A 16,753-nucleotide genomic window follows, 5' to 3' on the forward strand; every position below is an offset into this window, starting at 1 on the left:
TCAAACCCTTGGACATTTAGGGGTGGGAATGCTAGGTTTTTGAAGGGGGTGTTTTTAGCCGCTACCTAAAGACTAAGGGGTGTTATTAGAGGAAAGGCGTTATTGACAAGAATCGGGCGCCTATATAATAATATCTCATCGACACGCCGATATAGCTTCTTATCCACACCTTTCTTTCATATCTTACCCTTAAATCTCAACCCACATTTTCTTCCAATCAAGGAAGACTAAAAATTCATCAAGTCCCCATTAATGTCTTAATCCTCATTGCCTCTTTCATCAATGGTAAATCAAGTACATGGTGATGATTGCTAACCAATATATATGGTCATATAGGTGCATAAATCCATTGAATTTTAATTTTGAGCTCATTTGACCAAACAGACTTGACTCAGCCTCAAATAGTACTCTCTATGATCACTAATTGAGTAAGCTAAAGACTGTTAAAATAAAAGCACTTTTCTTTAAAGCAAAAGGCTAAACAAGAAAGTGATACCCAACCCTCCTCCAATTCCAATCCTCCAAAGAACATAGCAAAACAAAACAAAGCTAAGACAAAATCCCTAAACCAAGAAAAACAAAACCAATCAAAGTCTTTTCATGTTTATGGAGCTTCAAACACACTTCTCTCCTAAAACCACCATCTTCTTCAATCTCTCTCTAAAACTCTCTGCATCACTCTTCTTTCTCTTACTTTCTCTCTTTTCTCTCCATACCCACCATGTAAATGCTTACATGTTCATATATGGAGGTTGTTCTCAAGAAAGATACCAACCAGACTCACAATATGAATCTAACCTCAACTCTTTATTATCTTCTATTGTTGGTTCAGCTTCTCAAGCATCCTATAATAGTTTCGCCATCGGAAACGACTCATCTAATCCCGGTTCTCCCGCCGTTTACGGTTTATATCAGTGTAGAGGTGACCTAAAATTATCAGATTGTACTAGTTGTATTCAAAATGGAGTTGGACAAATAAATTTGGTTTGTCCTTACTCTTTTTCGGCTGGATTACAATTAGATGGTTGTTATATAAGATATCAAAATAATGATTTCTTGGGTAAACTTGATACGACGATTTTGTATAAGAAGTGTAGTAAAAGCACTACTAATGATGTCGAATTTTTTAAGAGACGAGACGATGTTCTTGCTGATTTAGAAGCTTCAACGAGTTTTCGTGTTACTAGTTTAGGGTTGGTGGAAGGTTTTGCTCAGTGTTTAGGTGATTTAAGTCCTTCCGATTGTTCGATGTGTTTGGCTCAAGCTGTAGGAAAGCTTAAGAATACTTGTGGGTCAGCTTCAGCTGCTGATGTTTATCTTGGACAATGTTATGCTCGTTATTGGGCTTCTGGTTATTATGATTCTACAAATGGTATGGTTCTTAATCCTTGTTCATGTCTTTTTGACCTAGTTCTACTGATTTAGTTCTAGTTTTTAAACGTGCTTAATTGTTTTTTCCTCTCATTATCCGAATCTGACTCGTCTCAACCAAATAGATTCAAAATCTTTCCTAATCAGACATTACGAGTTAGACAAATACAAACATTACGAAATCTGACACCAGTCAACTTAGACTCAATTGCAAATCCCACCTAAAGGAAAAATAGACATTATTTGAGATATCTAATAGTAAGAGAAGAGAGAAAGTTGTAAACAAGTTTAAACTGTTCTAATTTTCGGGAAATATTCTTACTTCATTTCTTGTTCTGGTTCTGATCAAAGAACCAAAATTGTAGAACCATTTTGGCACCCTAGCTTAAAATACTAGCATATACATAAAACTATAGAAACACAAATTTAGGGAAAGCTGGAGATTTGGTGGAAAGATAACTAATATTGTACTAAGCTTACATTATATTTAACTTAAGTTATTAAAACTTAATAGTGTGTTACTTCTCTCAACTCTTTAGGCATCTAAAACCAATTTTTATATTCTTTATTTCCATTGATGTCTGAGTAATTTTCGTCATATTGGTAAGAACGTCGAACTTAATGTACATAACCCAAGTCTAGAATTTCTTTCGCTAATTTACGAAGATTTGATTTTTTCATTCACTAGTTTGTTTTGATAAATTTTCAAGTGGGTTTAAGCAGGCAATAAGAAAGATTAAGTCTACCGGGAAAACCTAGACATCTGATCCTAACTTCTAAAAAGAATAGAGCAAAAAAGCTTATAATAATGTGGAAAACTTCGTAAGGGTTATTATCCCAAGACAGAACCAAACCAAACCACTAAGGAATTTTTTTAAGGCCATAGTCTTTTTTTTTGATGAAGAAGGCCATAGTCAAATCTAGTTTTCTTTTACAAAATAAAGTAGTTTCTTTCTGTCATTTTAATCTTTTTTTTTTTAGTTTTCTCTTTACCCTTTGTTTCTTTATTTTTGAGTTGGGATTGTTTGAATCTTTAGTCATCATTTCTTTTGTTTTTGACTAGTTACCATGGTCAAAATTTTAAAAGAACTCCTTAATTTTAGTTTTATAACTTTCTACTATTCATTCCTTTTGTTCACAAACTTTTTAACTATCATTAAACATGAAAGATAAGTAAATTTGAAGTTTGACTCTCATTTCACTCTTTGGCTTCAAAACTTCCCAATCTCTTATACTCCCTAAGCTTCAAGTTAGTTTATCATGCTCTAATTGATTATGAATATGTACAAGCTATTGCAAAGACTTAGTTCAAAAAAAAATGTGAATTACCAAGAGAGGGCTTGATGTTCCAACAAAAAAAAAACCAAGAGAGGGTTTGCTATCATGACAATATTATTTTTATTATGGAGATTATGCTCATTGAAAATATCATACAATTTGTAAAACTTCATCATCTATTAGAAAGTAATGGGAGCAAAGTGATTTACTTTCCTGATTATCATTAAGTAATACTATTTCGCACTCGTAGACTCATCCAGTGAGGACCAAGTGGGGAAAACAGTCGCCATAATTGTCGGTGTCTTAGCAGGATTCGCTCTGGTCGTCGTTCTCCTCTCCTTTCTGCGCAAAGCTCTTGGTACGTTCTCAAATACACCAATTCATTTTTACATAGTGTATGTTTTTTCTCATTTTAAATATAAAATCTAATTTAAGGTCTGACTCAACCAAGTCAGATTTTAGACTGTTTATTTCTTTTATTTATGACTCCTTAGATTTAAATTAGGGAAAACATTTGAGTGTTACAACCTAATATTAATTTTTTTTGTTGTTGAAAACCTAATGTTAATCTAGTATATTTCTTTTGAACACTACTTTTACATGGGTATATATCTCCATAAAACCCAAAAAAAACATCAAAATTTCTTCTTAAATGGGTATATCTTTTACATTTGTTTTCTACTTTTTTTTTTGTTATTATGTGCTGAATCATTTCTTTGTAAACAAAAAAAATAACCTTTTCAAAATATTGTTGCATGTAGCATAAATCAAGATGATGGAAGGTGGAATCTGCCCAATTTGGATAAATGGTACTTCAAGTTGCAACTAAATTTCCTTATGATGATTATTCTTCTGTCAAAATGTTCTTTTATTTTCTTTGATAAATAATACAATGTAGTGCACCAAAGTGGTTGCTTTAATTTTGATATAGCAATTTCAAATCAATCCTCGACAATTTTCTCATTTTTAGTTGAACTTAAACTGTGGAAATCTGTTTTAGAAATCAAGAAAAAACAATTAAAACTGTAGTTGTAATGACATGCCATTTTTCCGTAGCAGTTATTTATAGGTAAAAACGATTGTGATTGTAACAAAAAATGTTAGTCATAACTACTAGTTGTTTAAAACTAAATTTCGTATAATGAATTGTAATAGTAGTGAAGAATTCTTTGCAAGAGGGGATCAAAGAAAAAAGAAGGTATAAACTAGTATGCTTTCTAGTGTCCATCCCTTTGTCCAATAGGTTAGAGAGAAGGAAATATTCCAAGTTATGATGTCCATTAACAATTTCACCTTCTTTTGCTTTAATTTTATTTTTAATACTTTATGAACTTCTCTATCTTAAAATTTATGAAGAAGAATCATATCTCATTATTCTCATATCCTAAGTCACTAGTTGATATTAAAATAACCATATATTGTTAATAGGGTAAAATTCTTCTTTTGGTCTGCCATCCAAATCTTCTTATTCACAGAAAGGATAATATTATTTTCAAACATAATAATGATGATCTCTTTAATAATGAACCAATTATTTAACCAATAATTGGTTTTTATGATTAATCTTTTTTGCCTTAATTATTATTTATTGAACAAATTCATATCTCCCAAATTTGTTTATCTTGGTCTTCACTTATGTCAAGTATGGACCCATCATAGCTTTTCAAAATTTTGAATTTTATTTTGTAGGCCAAAGGGTATATAAACCACTTAAGGCCTTTGGAGCTTCTTTAGTGGAGAATATGTTTTTTTTTTTATTCCAAAAGTTGGGCCCTATTTTGCTTTCGTATTCATGCAATCGAGTGTTCATTTCAGAGTAATAGTCTTTTTTTCTCAAATAAGTTAAGATATGCTAGATTGATGACATTTAGAGGGAGACAATCACAGGAACAATCAAATGAAGAAGAGGGACGAAAAATAGTGTTCAACTACATTTTTTAGAAGAAGATACAAATTTAAGAGTCACCAAAAATACACAATCTTTTGAAAAAAAATATCCTACATTAAGACCACCTGTCTGAAAAATTTACGATAAACTTCGATTCAAATGAACCAAATAAAGAAAAAGTGCCGAAAATGCCACCTTTTTTTAATCATATAGAATTCCAATGGATAAAAATGCCATTTTTCTTTTATCAAATTTGTACTATTTCCTATTCTTGTTTCACTGATCTAATCTTGCATAAGATAATTCAAAATTCAACTAGAAATGAGGGAACTAAAATAAGATATTTATTGAAGGAAATCTTGATGGTTTGCTTTCTATAAAACTAAAACCACAAGGTCCACAATGCAAGGTTTGTGCTTCAAAAATCTAGTTGATGTTTTCATTTTTTTTTCAATTTTTCTCTAGCTAGTTCTCTTATTTCCTAGTTCAATACTTGTCAGTGGTTATTCATAGTTTGAACCGAGATTTAATATTGTATTTTGTAACGGTTTCATAGTTTACTTTACAAAGGATCGAGAGATCGAGATTGAGAGAGAGAGAGAGAGAGAGAGAGAGATATTTTCGTCCAAGATGTATAGCTGGGGATCTATATCAACTATTTCCAATAAAACGGAGGTGTAGACCTTAATATTACTGTTAGAGTGGAGGTCAATGTCAAAATATCCCTGACCAAAGCGTAACCTGAGAAAAGATCAAATCAAGGGAGTGCCAATAAAATACCAGAAAATCTAATAGGCGTATATGATGTTTGGGCCAATAGTTTAAGTGCCTACCAAAATGTGGAAAGTTTACTACTAGTTTGGAGTAGTAGTTGATAGATATGTGTCCAAAATATTCTTTGGTAGTAGTAGTTTGGAGTACTAGTTTAAGTGTCCACTATTTTGAGACATCCAAAATATTATTTGGTGCATTGACTTCAGTCAAACATAATTGACTTAGGGGGCACATTTTTTCTTGGTCTAAAAATCAACTGATTTATTTTCTACCCTCACCTTCGATCATCACCACAACTTCAGACCACCTCCAACCACCACTCAACATCTCCAATCGCTCCCACCAACTTTTTCTCTCTCTTTCTCTTTGTTCGAGCGAAGAATAAAAATGGAGAACAGAGAAGGATAGAAATAAAACTAGTAGCGGTGATCGAAGGTGGTGGGTTGTGGTGGGAAGTGGTTGGAAGTGGTGGTGGTGGTTGGAAGGTGAAGTTAGAAGATGGGAATGAAAATTAGGTGGTATACAATAATACAAACAAATTAATTATTAAACTCAAAACAAAGTTGATCCCTTATGTTTTTTAGATAAACCATGCATCTTGTAGAACCCTCCCTATAAATGTCTAACCAAAGTTTTTTTGGACGAAGAATATTTTAGGGCAAAGTAGGTCAAGTTCAGCCAAAATCCCCTAACTTGATAACTTGATTTTTGTTTATATTCAACGCTGCCTATTTATCTCTCTCTTCTATAGATATAGACAAATCTTAATTTCTGCCTGCCATGTCTAATAAATGACCTAAATTGCTGCAATTTCAGCAACATTTTTGTACATAAAATACCAAGAAAGACAAAACTCCAAGAACAGTAAATCCAAGCTAACTACATACAGATGTTATAAAACATCATTGAACATAACACGTCAATCATCCATAACCTAGCCATCTCACTCCCCACTTGTAGATTCTAAATTCCTCCCACGTAGACCCCTCTGCCTCTATACATCTCTCATTCTCATATGCATCCTAATCCCTTCTTATAACTTTTTTGATAATAGTTGTTTAGCAAACCATCCCACATTCACCTTTAGATAAATTTTGATGGACTAAGAATACTATTTAGTTCGAAAATGATAATCTGATTATTACGCACTAAAGATGGTATGTTAGCGTAAACATGTGGAGACAGAGAAACATTTAAAACAGTAGAAACTTGACACATCTACTTTTGGCGGGTACTCGACTTTTTTTCAGACTAAATAGCATTTTTCAATTTTTTTTAGATGAGATTAGTCACGATGAGAGGTATAAAAAAAAAATAGTTATATAATATGCCACTTGGCTAGCTACAAGAATATGAAAGTGGTCAAGTACCGACTCTAGTTGCCTTATAAGTAGCAAATCACTGCCCTCATCTTTCAACAAAAAAAAAATCACTGCCCTCATTTTGTAACTTTTGAGACGACCTTATGAGGACAATAACCTAGAAAAGAACGCAATGACTTCTTCACAACTTTCAACCTTTTTTCTCCTATCATTACTATTCTTCTTAACAAATACCACTAGCATTTCATGCATCTCAAGCCCTAAAATTGACCGAAAACAAGCTATACAAACCGCTCATGATATGGTTATGCATGTTATGAACCGGGTTAAAGTTATGAACCAAGATCATGAACAAGAAGTTGCTAGTGATCATCATCATGATCATGGTAATATCGAAGGAGCTTTTAGTGATTGTATTAAGCTTTACCAAGATAGTGAGGTTCGGCTTCGAAAGCTTCGAAGTTCATTCGGATACGTTAGTAGTGATGATGATGGTAGGGCGTGGTTGAGTGGGGTGTTAACGAATCATAGGTTTTGTTTGGATGGAGTTCATGAGAAGGGAATAATGTTGGTACCTGATCTTCAAGTTGTCCATCAAAATTTGAGTTTTGTGCTAAGTAAGGCTTTAGAATTGTATGGACTTCATCACAACCATAACAAGAGTGAGATTTTAGGTTTGTCTTTTTTTTTGGGTCATGAATGTTTTCCTTTTATTTCTAACAAATGCATATAGATAAGTTTGTGCCTATCCTACTCACTTCAAAATCAACCCGTTGGCCATGACTCGAGTAGACTTAGATATTGTTGATTAATAACTAGAGTATCATTTCTTCTATGTGAGACTATTTTCACGCGCAGACGATATTATGTAAACGTAAGACGTGCGCTTTTTGGATTGGGCGACAGGGAGCACGTGCAACCCACCTATAGTTTTAGTTATAAGAGTATTTTTTTTCTACGAGACTACTCTCACACGTCCCTTCACCTTTGGTGTTATGTGAACTTGACACACTTTTCATTTTTCTTTGTTCCTTCACCTTTGGGTTATGTGAACTTGACACACTTTTCATTTTTCTTTGTTTGGTGGCATAGGGCACATGTGACCATCCTAGATATCAAGGGATTTATTATAACAAGGGAAATTTTAAAGGCACCTCTTATAAGGGAGGGTTAAAGGTGCGCTCACAAACTCCCCACAAACTTGCCTTGAGGGAGGCCTATAACACTAACAAGGGACACCATTAGAACTCCCCTTCTCTATGACACAAAGGAGAGAAATTTTATTCATCCCTCCATTTTGGTCCCTCTCCCAGCCCTCCGCTGATGTGGCGACATATCACTTGATGTGGAATAATTGGAGAGAGAATGGTGAGAAAATATACTCTAGTGATATGTCGCCACAATAGCGGAGGGCTGGGGGAGGGACCAAAACGGAGGGATGAATAGAATTTTTGAGGTTATTAGAATATCTATTTCTAGTGTGAGACTATTCTAACACGTATGGTATTAGATCTTCTACTTTTACTTACTAGCCCATGTCAAGGTTAATTTCATAGAAAGATGAGAGTTCACACATGACGGGTGGGCCTAATGTTGTTCTTGTGGGTATTGTTGCAGATAAGAAGCCGTCGATGCCAAAATCAGACCAAAATAGAGGACTTTTAGCATCTTGGGATGCATCTACTTCAAAATTTGATTTTGTGGTAGCAAAGGATGGATCTGGCAATTTCAAAACCATCAATGAAGTTGTAGCTGCACTTGCACGTTCAGGGCGAAACCATGACAACCCTCCAAGAGTAGTTATATATGTCAAATCAGGAGTATATGTCGAGAATGTAGAGATTGGTAGAGACATGAAGAATGTGATGTTTGTCGGCGATGGCATCGACAAAACCATAGTCACGGGTAGCCGTAATGTCATTGACGGTGCAACCACTTTAAGTTCGGCCACATTCGGTAAGGAATTTACATGTGTTAGTGTCTTAAGTGGAAATGATTTTAGAGCACCTTTTCGAGCTAACTATATAGATATTGAAAATGAAATGGTCTTACTGATTCTCCTTTAAATATTCGTTTTTAGGTGTATCCGGAGATGGATTCTGGGCAAGAGACATGACATTTGAAAACACAGCAGGACCTAAAAAAGAACAAGCAGTAGCTTTAAGAGTAGCTTCCGACTTTTCAGCCTTTTACCGATGTAGTTTTAGAGGTTATCAAGACACACTTTTGGTACATTCTCTACGACAATTCTACCGTGAATGTGACATTTACGGTACCATCGACTTCATTTTCGGAAATGCAGCAGCTGTTTTTCAAAACTGTAATATTTACATTCGGAGGCCGATGAATGATCAAAGTAACCTAATTACAGCCCAAGGAAGAGATAACGTGAACGAGAACACGGGGATATCAATCCATGGATCAAGGGTTTTACCAGCACCAGATTTTCGAGCAGTGAAAGGAGAATTTAAGAGCTATTTGGGTAGGCCATGGAAGAAGTACTCAAGAACTGTGTTCTTGAAAACAGATCTTGATGGGTTGATTGATCCAAGAGGGTGGAAAGAATGGAGAGGTGATTTTGGGCTTTCAACTTTGTTTTATGGTGAGTATATGAATTCAGGAGATGGTGCATTTACTGGTAACAGAGTAAAATGGGTTGGATTTCATGTTTTGAATCAAGAAAGTGATGTATGGCCATTTACAGTAAGTAAGTTTATACAAGGAGAATCATGGATACCTGAAACTGGTTTACCTTTCTCACCTGGAGTTTAATGATTAGAGGAGTTGAATGTGAAATTAGTGTATGTATTACTGTTAGATATACAAGGTATGCGAGTATTAACCTAAGTTATAAGCTTATATTAAGTGTAAGTGTGTGGAATGTAAGAGGAGTGTAACCTTTTGTATTAGCCCAAGTAGTAGTGGAGATTCTTCTATGTTTTTAACAGAAATCAAGTATACTTTGGAGCTTCTTAAACAAACTAATATTGTAGTATTACTCATCTTCTATGTTAACTGAGGTCCTCGTAAGCAAACCCAATATCTATTCAGTAGGGAAGATTTAAAGTCAAAAGTTTTCTTTTCTGATGCATGGTATCTCTTGCTGTGATCACATATGTATGTTTGTTTATATGTCGCCTGCCTTCTATTGGTAATTTCAGTCATGTAGGCGATTGTTTGAAATCTATTATATTGTTTGAGTGAAATTATCGACCCCGTACTTGTGAAAAAACACAAGTTTTGGATTGTCACAACCCAATGAAGATGCATCTTGTAGAATCGTGACTAACTCTATAAACACTCGGTTCAATTTTCTTCAGTATAAATCTTTTGGATAACTTTCAGGTAAACATTTGAAGAGAAAAAGAGAGTCGTCTAGAGTTGTCATGAGAGCAGAGTAATTAAAGAGTTCGTTGGACCGTATAAAATTGTAGTATTTTTTTTTCTATACGACACGAGTGTATCATAGGAGTGGTATTACTTAATTACGAAGAACCCAACCCACATTATCTGCCACCAAAGAAAATAAAAAACATTCTAGAAGTCTAGCTTGTAGCTCTCCTAGTCTGTACCGCCTGACCAGGCAACTCCTCGTTTCCATCTCCAATACTTCGAACCAGTTTACAAAATCTCGGAGAGTGCTAACTCCTCGACCACCGAACATTCCAAAACCTAATTGAACCGTCTCCCCGTAGAACCAGAGTCCTTCTAAACCCCTTTTAGACCTACTCTACTACCTTTCTATCTTTCTCTCTCTAGAACTGCTTTCCCATCAAGCAGCCATTGATTCTGAAACTGCATCTTGGTGGTGATAATGGCGGAAGAAGCAAAAGCCAAAGGTAACTCGGCTTTCTCCGCCGGTAGATTCTCCGAAGCAATCGGATTTTTCTCTGAAGCAATTGATCTTGCTCCTACTAATCATGTACTCTACTCGAATCGTTCGGCAGCTCATGCATCACTTCATCAGTACTCAGAAGCCCTAATTGATGCAAAAAAGACAGTAGAACTTAAACCAGATTGGTCTAAAGGTTATAGTCGTCTTGGTGCTGCTTACATTGGTCTTAATAACTATGAAGAAGCAATTTCTTCTTATACTAAAGGTCTTGAAATTGATCCGAATAATGAAGCCCTAAAATCTGGATTATCTGATGCTAAATCTTCTATTGCTTCTTCTAGATCTCGTTCTTCTTCTTCATCTTCATCTCCTTTTGGTAATATCTTTCAAGGACCAGATTTATGGGCGAAATTAATGGCTGATCCATCAACAAGAGCGTATCTTCAAGAACCTGATTTTGTTAAGATGATTCAAAATATTCAGAAGAATCCTGATAATATGAATATGTATTTGTCTGATCAGAGAATGATGAAAGTTCTTGGTGTTTTATTTAATGTTAAGATGAGTAATGCCACACCAGAAGAGATGATGGAGAGGGATGATGGTGATGATGATAATGTGGTTGAGTCTGAGTTGAAGAAGAAGCAACAGGAGAGTGAAGCAGTGAAGAAGCAATCGGAGCCACAACCTGAACCGGTGGATACACCGGCCGACGAGGAAAAGGAAGCAATTGAGAGGAAAAAAGAGGCACAGAAGGAGAAAGATTTTGGTAATGCTGCTTATAAGAAGAAGGATTTTGATACTGCAATTGCTCATTATACTAAAGCAATGGAACTTTATGATGAAGATATCTCCTTCATTACTAATAGGGCAGCTGTTTATCTGGAAATGGGAAAGGTATGGTCTTTAACTCCATTTTTCTTTTTCCTCAATTAGATTTGATAGAATGCTTGCTCATCATATTAGGTTTATGAAATAATTTTGATTAGGGTAGTCTCAATTTACTTGGCATTTCTCACGAAGGCTTGAATTCTTATCTTAGATTAAGTGACATGTTACCTTAGAGCAGATCGTAAGACATAACTTCGGTTGCTCAAATAACTTGGATTAAAAATAATACATAACTATGATTGTTGGTTGTTAATTATAAAGCAAACTTTGGCATGAGTGGAGGTGAGTATTGATTTGGAAAATTTGGTCAAATCTCCCTATAAATTTTTCGTTTTGGTGAAAAAGGATAACTCGATTTTTTCTAGTCTTGAGCTCCCTAGGTATGTTCATAATTTGCAAGTACTTGCAAGAGATTTGTTACATTTGTAATTGCTTGCAAGAGATTTGTAAGTGATTGCAAGAGGTTTGCAACTGCTCGCAAAAGAGCTGCAACTGGTTTGCAAAAGGGCTGCTACTGCTTGCAAAAGGGTTGCAAAAAATATTGAGTTTTCAACCAAACTAAATACAAATATTTGAGTTTTTAACCAAACAAATGACAAATGTTGGGTTTTAACCAAACAAATGACAAATGTTGGGTTTTAACCAAACAAAGCATAACTTTTCTTTAACTTAAAAAACTTAAAATGGGCCTTCAGTCCAATATCTTGTATTTGTTTTCCCCATGTTTGACTTCATCTGAATAACTCATTTAGTAGGGGAATCAAGTCCCAAGTCTGAGTAACAAGTAATGTATTAAGTGAAAAGTGAAATAGGTATCTCATTTTGGAGGGCCATGAGTCCTGAGTCTAGGATACTATAAGTTTCTATTTCACTTCTTTTTGGTTTTTTTTGCAAGGCAAGCAACATTTTATTTTAGAGTCAAACTCGAGATTCACTCTTATTTAGCAGCATCAAGGTTGAGTACTCCCCATTACTCTCGAGTTTCTTAGCCTACCTTGGCTGAGACAGGCTTGATTAATGAATTGGGTAACTTAAATCTGTAGCGAGTAAATGTTTGATGTATTAGGTAGTTATCTTGTTGAAGCAATTTTGGTATAATTACCTATCTCTAATCTTATAAGTAGCAGCTGAATGAGTATTGATTCTATTCTTTTAACAACAGCAAGATCTTTTGTATAACTATAATATAATGGAATTTACTGTGGAGGGAGAACTACAAATATAAGTAGTTGCACAAATCATAATGCCGCAAATAACCTCCCAAATTAATGTGAAGTTACAAAAAGACAAAGTAAGATGCCAATTTTTCCTCTAGTCCCAATAATACAGAAGAGATCGAAAAGTTTAATGTTTTCACGAATAATTCTTTCTCCTTGAAAGTAGCTTCATTCTTTGCTTTCCAAATTCCCCATAAGACTGCATGAGATATTTAAAACCAAATTTTCTTATGATGCCTAGGAATTGGAAGTTAGCCCCATGACCCAATCAAGTCCTTAACATTTCTTGGTTCCAACTTCCACGTAGTTAATCTTCGTTGCACTTACAAGAACGCACCAGCTTTTCCATGTAACGTCTCATTTGAGATGCAAGTGATTGACCGACTTCTCCTCCACATAGTAAAATGAGCATTGATGCATCTCCAATGAGGTGGTAACGGCATAATGCAATCTAGGACATTAGTGCTTATCTGTGTGATTGTATCTGTTATGCAATATTTCAAGTTTCGGGTTGCTTGATGGTGCATTTGTGTAGGATCAAGTGGATGCTAGTTACGGAGGCTAATAGAATTGCTTCAAATCCACATTTGCAAGTTGGTGTGTGGTCTCTAATAATAAACTGGATAAGCAATAATTGGGAAAGTGCACTAATAGTAAGCTGTTGTAACATATTTAGCTCTCTGCATGACCGACCTCAGATATTTCTAAGCAGTAGTCACTAGTATGACAATAATCGTAAAATTCTTGCACCTTCAGCTTCTATCCATTTTAATATCTGGCCTTACATTTCCATGGGCTAGCAACTTCTCCACATAATCATTGATTAATACATTTTCGTGTTTCTACTCATCCTCGGTTCACTTTTACATGTATTCTTAATTTCCCAACATTTTCTATTTATTTCTGCATTTATGGCCTGGAGTAACATAGTAAACGCTGTACTAGTGGTATCTAAAACGCTGTACACGGTCCTTCTGAAATGACATGGTCAACTTTCATGTGCAGTATGATGAATGCATCAAGGACTGTGATAGAGCAGTAGAGAGGGGAAGAGAACTTCGCTCAGATTTCAAGATGATTGCAAAGGCATTGACTCGGAAAGGAACTTCTTATGTGAAGATGGCAAAATCATCAAAGGACTATGAACCTGCTATTGAGGCATTCCAGAAAGCTCTCACCGAGCATCGTAACCCAGATACATTAAAGAAGCTGAATGAAGCCGAGAAAGCAAAAAAAGACCTAGAACAACAAGAGTATTTTGATCCAAAATTAGCAGACGAGGAGCGTGAGAAAGGTATACAGACCTCTAATCATCGTACAATTCTGTTACTTATAAATATTTCGTGTATCTCAGCTCTTTGTTGTAATCATCCTTCTTCCTTCGTTCCCTAGTCTGGTATTTGTCTTATGTCTTAAATATATGGTTGGCCTTTATTTCCTGTTTTATTTTCTGATCTTGATATCATATGTTTAGGTTTAGAAACTTGATGTGAACTTTGTCAGCCACATGACTCAAGATCCAGTGTGGTCTTTCGAAAAAAAATTGTTGGAATATTGTGGGATCCCTTATTTCATTGTATGTAATGTACAGGCAATGAGTGTTTCAAGCAGCAAAAGTATCCTGAGGCAGTGAGACATTACTCGGAAGCTTTGAGAAGGAACCCAAAAGACCCCAAGGTACTACTTTCTCAATTTATCTTTCATCTGTTTTCAGTCTTTTGTCTTGAATGATTACTCCTGAAAACCCCAGGTCTTTCTCCGTCTTATTAATTAACTTTTTTGCATGCGTCAACTCATAATAGGTATATAGTAACAGAGCAGCATGCTACACGAAGCTGGGAGCCTTACCTGAAGGATTGAAGGATGCAGAGAAATGCATTGAGCTCGATCCAACATTTGCCAAGGGTTACACTAGGAAAGGTGCTATCCAGTTCTTCATGAAGGAATACGACAAAGCTTTAGAGACATACCAGGAGGGGCTAAAGCATGACCAGAAAAACCCAGAACTTATGGATGGTGTTAGAAGGTAATGATATTTCGACATGCATGGATCCTCTCACTCGATCTATTCAGGAAGGATGTGGGTTGTCGGCTACAGCCTAGCCAGAAGCCCATAACATTTAGAAAGCAGTTCCCACTTTACTTCGAGAGCGATGTTGATGTATAGAAATTTCTGTGCAGGTGTGTTGAACAAATTAACAAGGGTAACCGTGGTGACATTAACCCCGACGAGTTGAAGGAGAGACAGGTTAGTTGGTTCTCTTTTTCTTATCAGCTTCTATTTAACCATATCACAAAGTGTCATAAAACTCATAAGCAATGCACATTCCCTATTTTTTTGATTCTACAGGCAAGGGGCATGCAAGATCCTGAAGTACAGAACATCTTATCGGACCCAATCATGAGACAGGTATGAAAAATGCTAGTCCTTGTTTAACTGATTTTAAACTTTCTCGAGCGAAAAATGCTAGTCTTGTCTGTGGATTCTCAAAATAGATGTATGAACTTATGACATTATTGTTTGGTTATAAAATTAAAGGTGTTGACGGACTTGCAAGAGAATCCAAGATCAGCACAAGATCACCTGAAGAATCCAGAGGTGATGAACAAGATACAAAAGTTGGTTAGCGCAGGAATCCTTCAGCTCAAATAGAAAAGGAAAAAGATAGACGAAAAGCAGAGAAGTATATAAGCAAACAGTCTGGACTAATATTTAATCACTCCGTCGTCATCATTATTTGTGTATTTCAATGGATTAGAATTGATATGTTTAAAGAAGTGAGTTTGTCAGATTTCAAAAATGAGACCATTAAACACAAGGATTTAGCTAACTTCATCTTTCCCCATTATGGCATGAATTAGTGAAATTTTTTTCTCAGGCAGCTTTGTGAAAATGTTGTCTATGAAACATTTATCCCGGAGACTTCTCGAGGGGACCCCATCAGTAATACACTTTCCGGCTGGTTTTGGAAGCAAATTATTGCTTGTTTGGGAATACAAAACTAAAAAAATAGAAGTAAAGAAAGTTCGTCGAGCAATATAAAAACTTTTGAATTCATACAAATTAAGATTTGGGTCTCTGTTAAAATTTTAAGTTTTTGAGTTTAAAGTTATGGTATTCAATTTTATAGTAGCAAGTTAGGAAAAATTTAGTACATTTTGGAGAGATTTAAATTAAAAGGGAAATTTAGTTTAAACTCTCTGAAAAATTTGGCAGGAAAAAAAGAGAAAAGAGAAAAAGAAAGAGAGACAGAACTTGAAAAATGAAAAAGAATTTGTTTATGTGGAGAGGGAATGAAAATCAGAACTTGAGAAGAAGAGGGTTAGAGCAACTCCAATGTATAGGGGACTGGGGCTCCCAATTTGAATTTGGGAGCCCCAGCCCCTTGCCTCCAACCCGGGAGCCCCGGGGCTGGGCTCCCGGTGGGGCTGGGAGCCCCAAATATGGCCGTTGGGAGCTCCAACGACCATATTTGGTCCACCCCACTTTATTTTAATTTTTTTTTTAACTAATTTTTTTTTTTAATCTTCTTATTATTTTAATTACTTCATTTTTAAGTATTTTTCTCTAATTTTTAATTTTTTTGTTTTTTTTGTGTATCTTTTTGAAATTATCTTTCTTGAATAATATCACATTTTAATTCATAGTCGAAATCTAATAATTTATAGTCGAATTTTAAAATCAAAATTTCGCACACGTACTTCACACACGTATATTATTTTGATTTCGGAGCCCCTGCTGGGAGCCCAACATTGGAATTGAGCAAAGCCCCGAGGCTCCCAAAATTCAAGGGCTCCCAAAATTGGGAGCCCAAGCCCCCACATTGGAGTTGCCCTTAGGGAGGAAAACCGTGTGGAAGTTTTAGACGGAAAAGAAGAGAGAAAAGAGGAAAATCGTGTGGAAGTTTTAGACGGAGAAGAAGAGAGGAAAGAGAACAAATTGGTCAACGGTTATTTTTTTGAGTTGAATTGGTCAAGGGTTTTGACCACAATGTGAGTGTGTATGACGAGTGAATGTGTTTGGGTAAAAAATGGGTGTAAGTCGTGAGGGCGATAACCATGAGTCTGTCTGGTAAAACTAAGTGTCTCTGATTTTTTCTTAATACAAATACAAAAATGCATCACTAATGTGTTTATTGTATTATGGAGGTGTAGACATGTATAGGAACATCCGAAC

General features: G+C 35.4%; 3 protein-coding genes across 3 annotated transcripts; all 3 read left to right on the plus strand.

The window, feature by feature from the left end:
- The first annotated feature begins 466 nt into the window (after nucleotides 1–466).
- Nucleotides 467–3,612, plus strand: PDLP8 (plasmodesmata-located protein 8). The gene is made up of 3 exons (XM_086672396.1): nucleotides 467–1,372; nucleotides 2,900–3,007; nucleotides 3,411–3,612. Exons 1-3 carry the CDS (start codon nucleotides 601–603, stop codon nucleotides 3,413–3,415), a joined length of 885 nt encoding a protein of 294 aa, XP_086528522.1. The 5' UTR covers nucleotides 467–600; the 3' UTR covers nucleotides 3,416–3,612.
- A 3,185-nt stretch (nucleotides 3,613–6,797) lies between these two features.
- LOC147552499 (Plant invertase/pectin methylesterase inhibitor superfamily) lies at nucleotides 6,798–9,595 on the plus strand. Its single transcript, XM_086669477.1, has 3 exons — nucleotides 6,798–7,307; nucleotides 8,251–8,589; nucleotides 8,714–9,595. Exons 1-3 carry the CDS (start codon nucleotides 6,806–6,808, stop codon nucleotides 9,403–9,405), a joined length of 1,533 nt encoding a protein of 510 aa, XP_086525603.1. The 5' UTR covers nucleotides 6,798–6,805; the 3' UTR covers nucleotides 9,406–9,595.
- Nucleotides 9,596–9,954: 359 nt separating this feature from the next.
- On the plus strand, nucleotides 9,955–15,407 carry LOC147552500 (hsp70-Hsp90 organizing protein 3-like). Its single transcript, XM_086667628.1, has 7 exons — nucleotides 9,955–11,365; nucleotides 13,582–13,870; nucleotides 14,168–14,253; nucleotides 14,379–14,602; nucleotides 14,758–14,824; nucleotides 14,927–14,986; nucleotides 15,116–15,407. Exons 1-7 carry the CDS (start codon nucleotides 10,448–10,450, stop codon nucleotides 15,227–15,229), a joined length of 1,758 nt encoding a protein of 585 aa, XP_086523754.1. The 5' UTR covers nucleotides 9,955–10,447; the 3' UTR covers nucleotides 15,230–15,407.
- The last annotated feature ends 1,346 nt before the right edge of the window (nucleotides 15,408–16,753 follow it).

Source organism: Eschscholzia californica, unplaced genomic scaffold, assembly GCF_041429995.1.
Source record: "Eschscholzia californica isolate CP2 unplaced genomic scaffold, dmEscCali1.0.p SCAF_3, whole genome shotgun sequence".
Taxonomy (NCBI): Eukaryota; Viridiplantae; Streptophyta; class Magnoliopsida; order Ranunculales; family Papaveraceae; genus Eschscholzia; species Eschscholzia californica.

What these genes read in the sequence shown, in the direction of transcription:
- LOC147552499 (XM_086669477.1), top strand. Translation starts at nt 6,806, where the DNA reads ATGACTTCTTCACAACTTTCAACCTTTTTTCTCCTATCATTACTATTC. An exon ending in TAACAAGAGTGAGATTTTAG is followed by an intron (nt 7,308 to 8,250) that starts GTTTGTCTTTTT and finishes GTATTGTTGCAG; the next exon opens with ATAAGAAGCCGTCGATGCCA. An exon ending in TTTAAGTTCGGCCACATTCG is followed by an intron (nt 8,590 to 8,713) that starts GTAAGGAATTTA and finishes ATTCGTTTTTAG; the next exon opens with GTGTATCCGGAGATGGATTC.
- LOC147552500 (XM_086667628.1), top strand. Translation starts at nt 10,448, where the DNA reads ATGGCGGAAGAAGCAAAAGCCAAAGGTAACTCGGCTTTCTCCGCCGGT. An exon ending in AGACGAGGAGCGTGAGAAAG is followed by an intron (nt 13,871 to 14,167) that starts GTATACAGACCT and finishes TGTAATGTACAG; the next exon opens with GCAATGAGTGTTTCAAGCAG. An exon ending in CGGACCCAATCATGAGACAG is followed by an intron (nt 14,987 to 15,115) that starts GTATGAAAAATG and finishes ATAAAATTAAAG; the next exon opens with GTGTTGACGGACTTGCAAGA.
- PDLP8 (XM_086672396.1), top strand. Translation starts at nt 601, where the DNA reads ATGTTTATGGAGCTTCAAACACACTTCTCTCCTAAAACCACCATCTTC. An exon ending in TTATTATGATTCTACAAATG is followed by an intron (nt 1,373 to 2,899) that starts GTATGGTTCTTA and finishes TCGCACTCGTAG; the next exon opens with ACTCATCCAGTGAGGACCAA.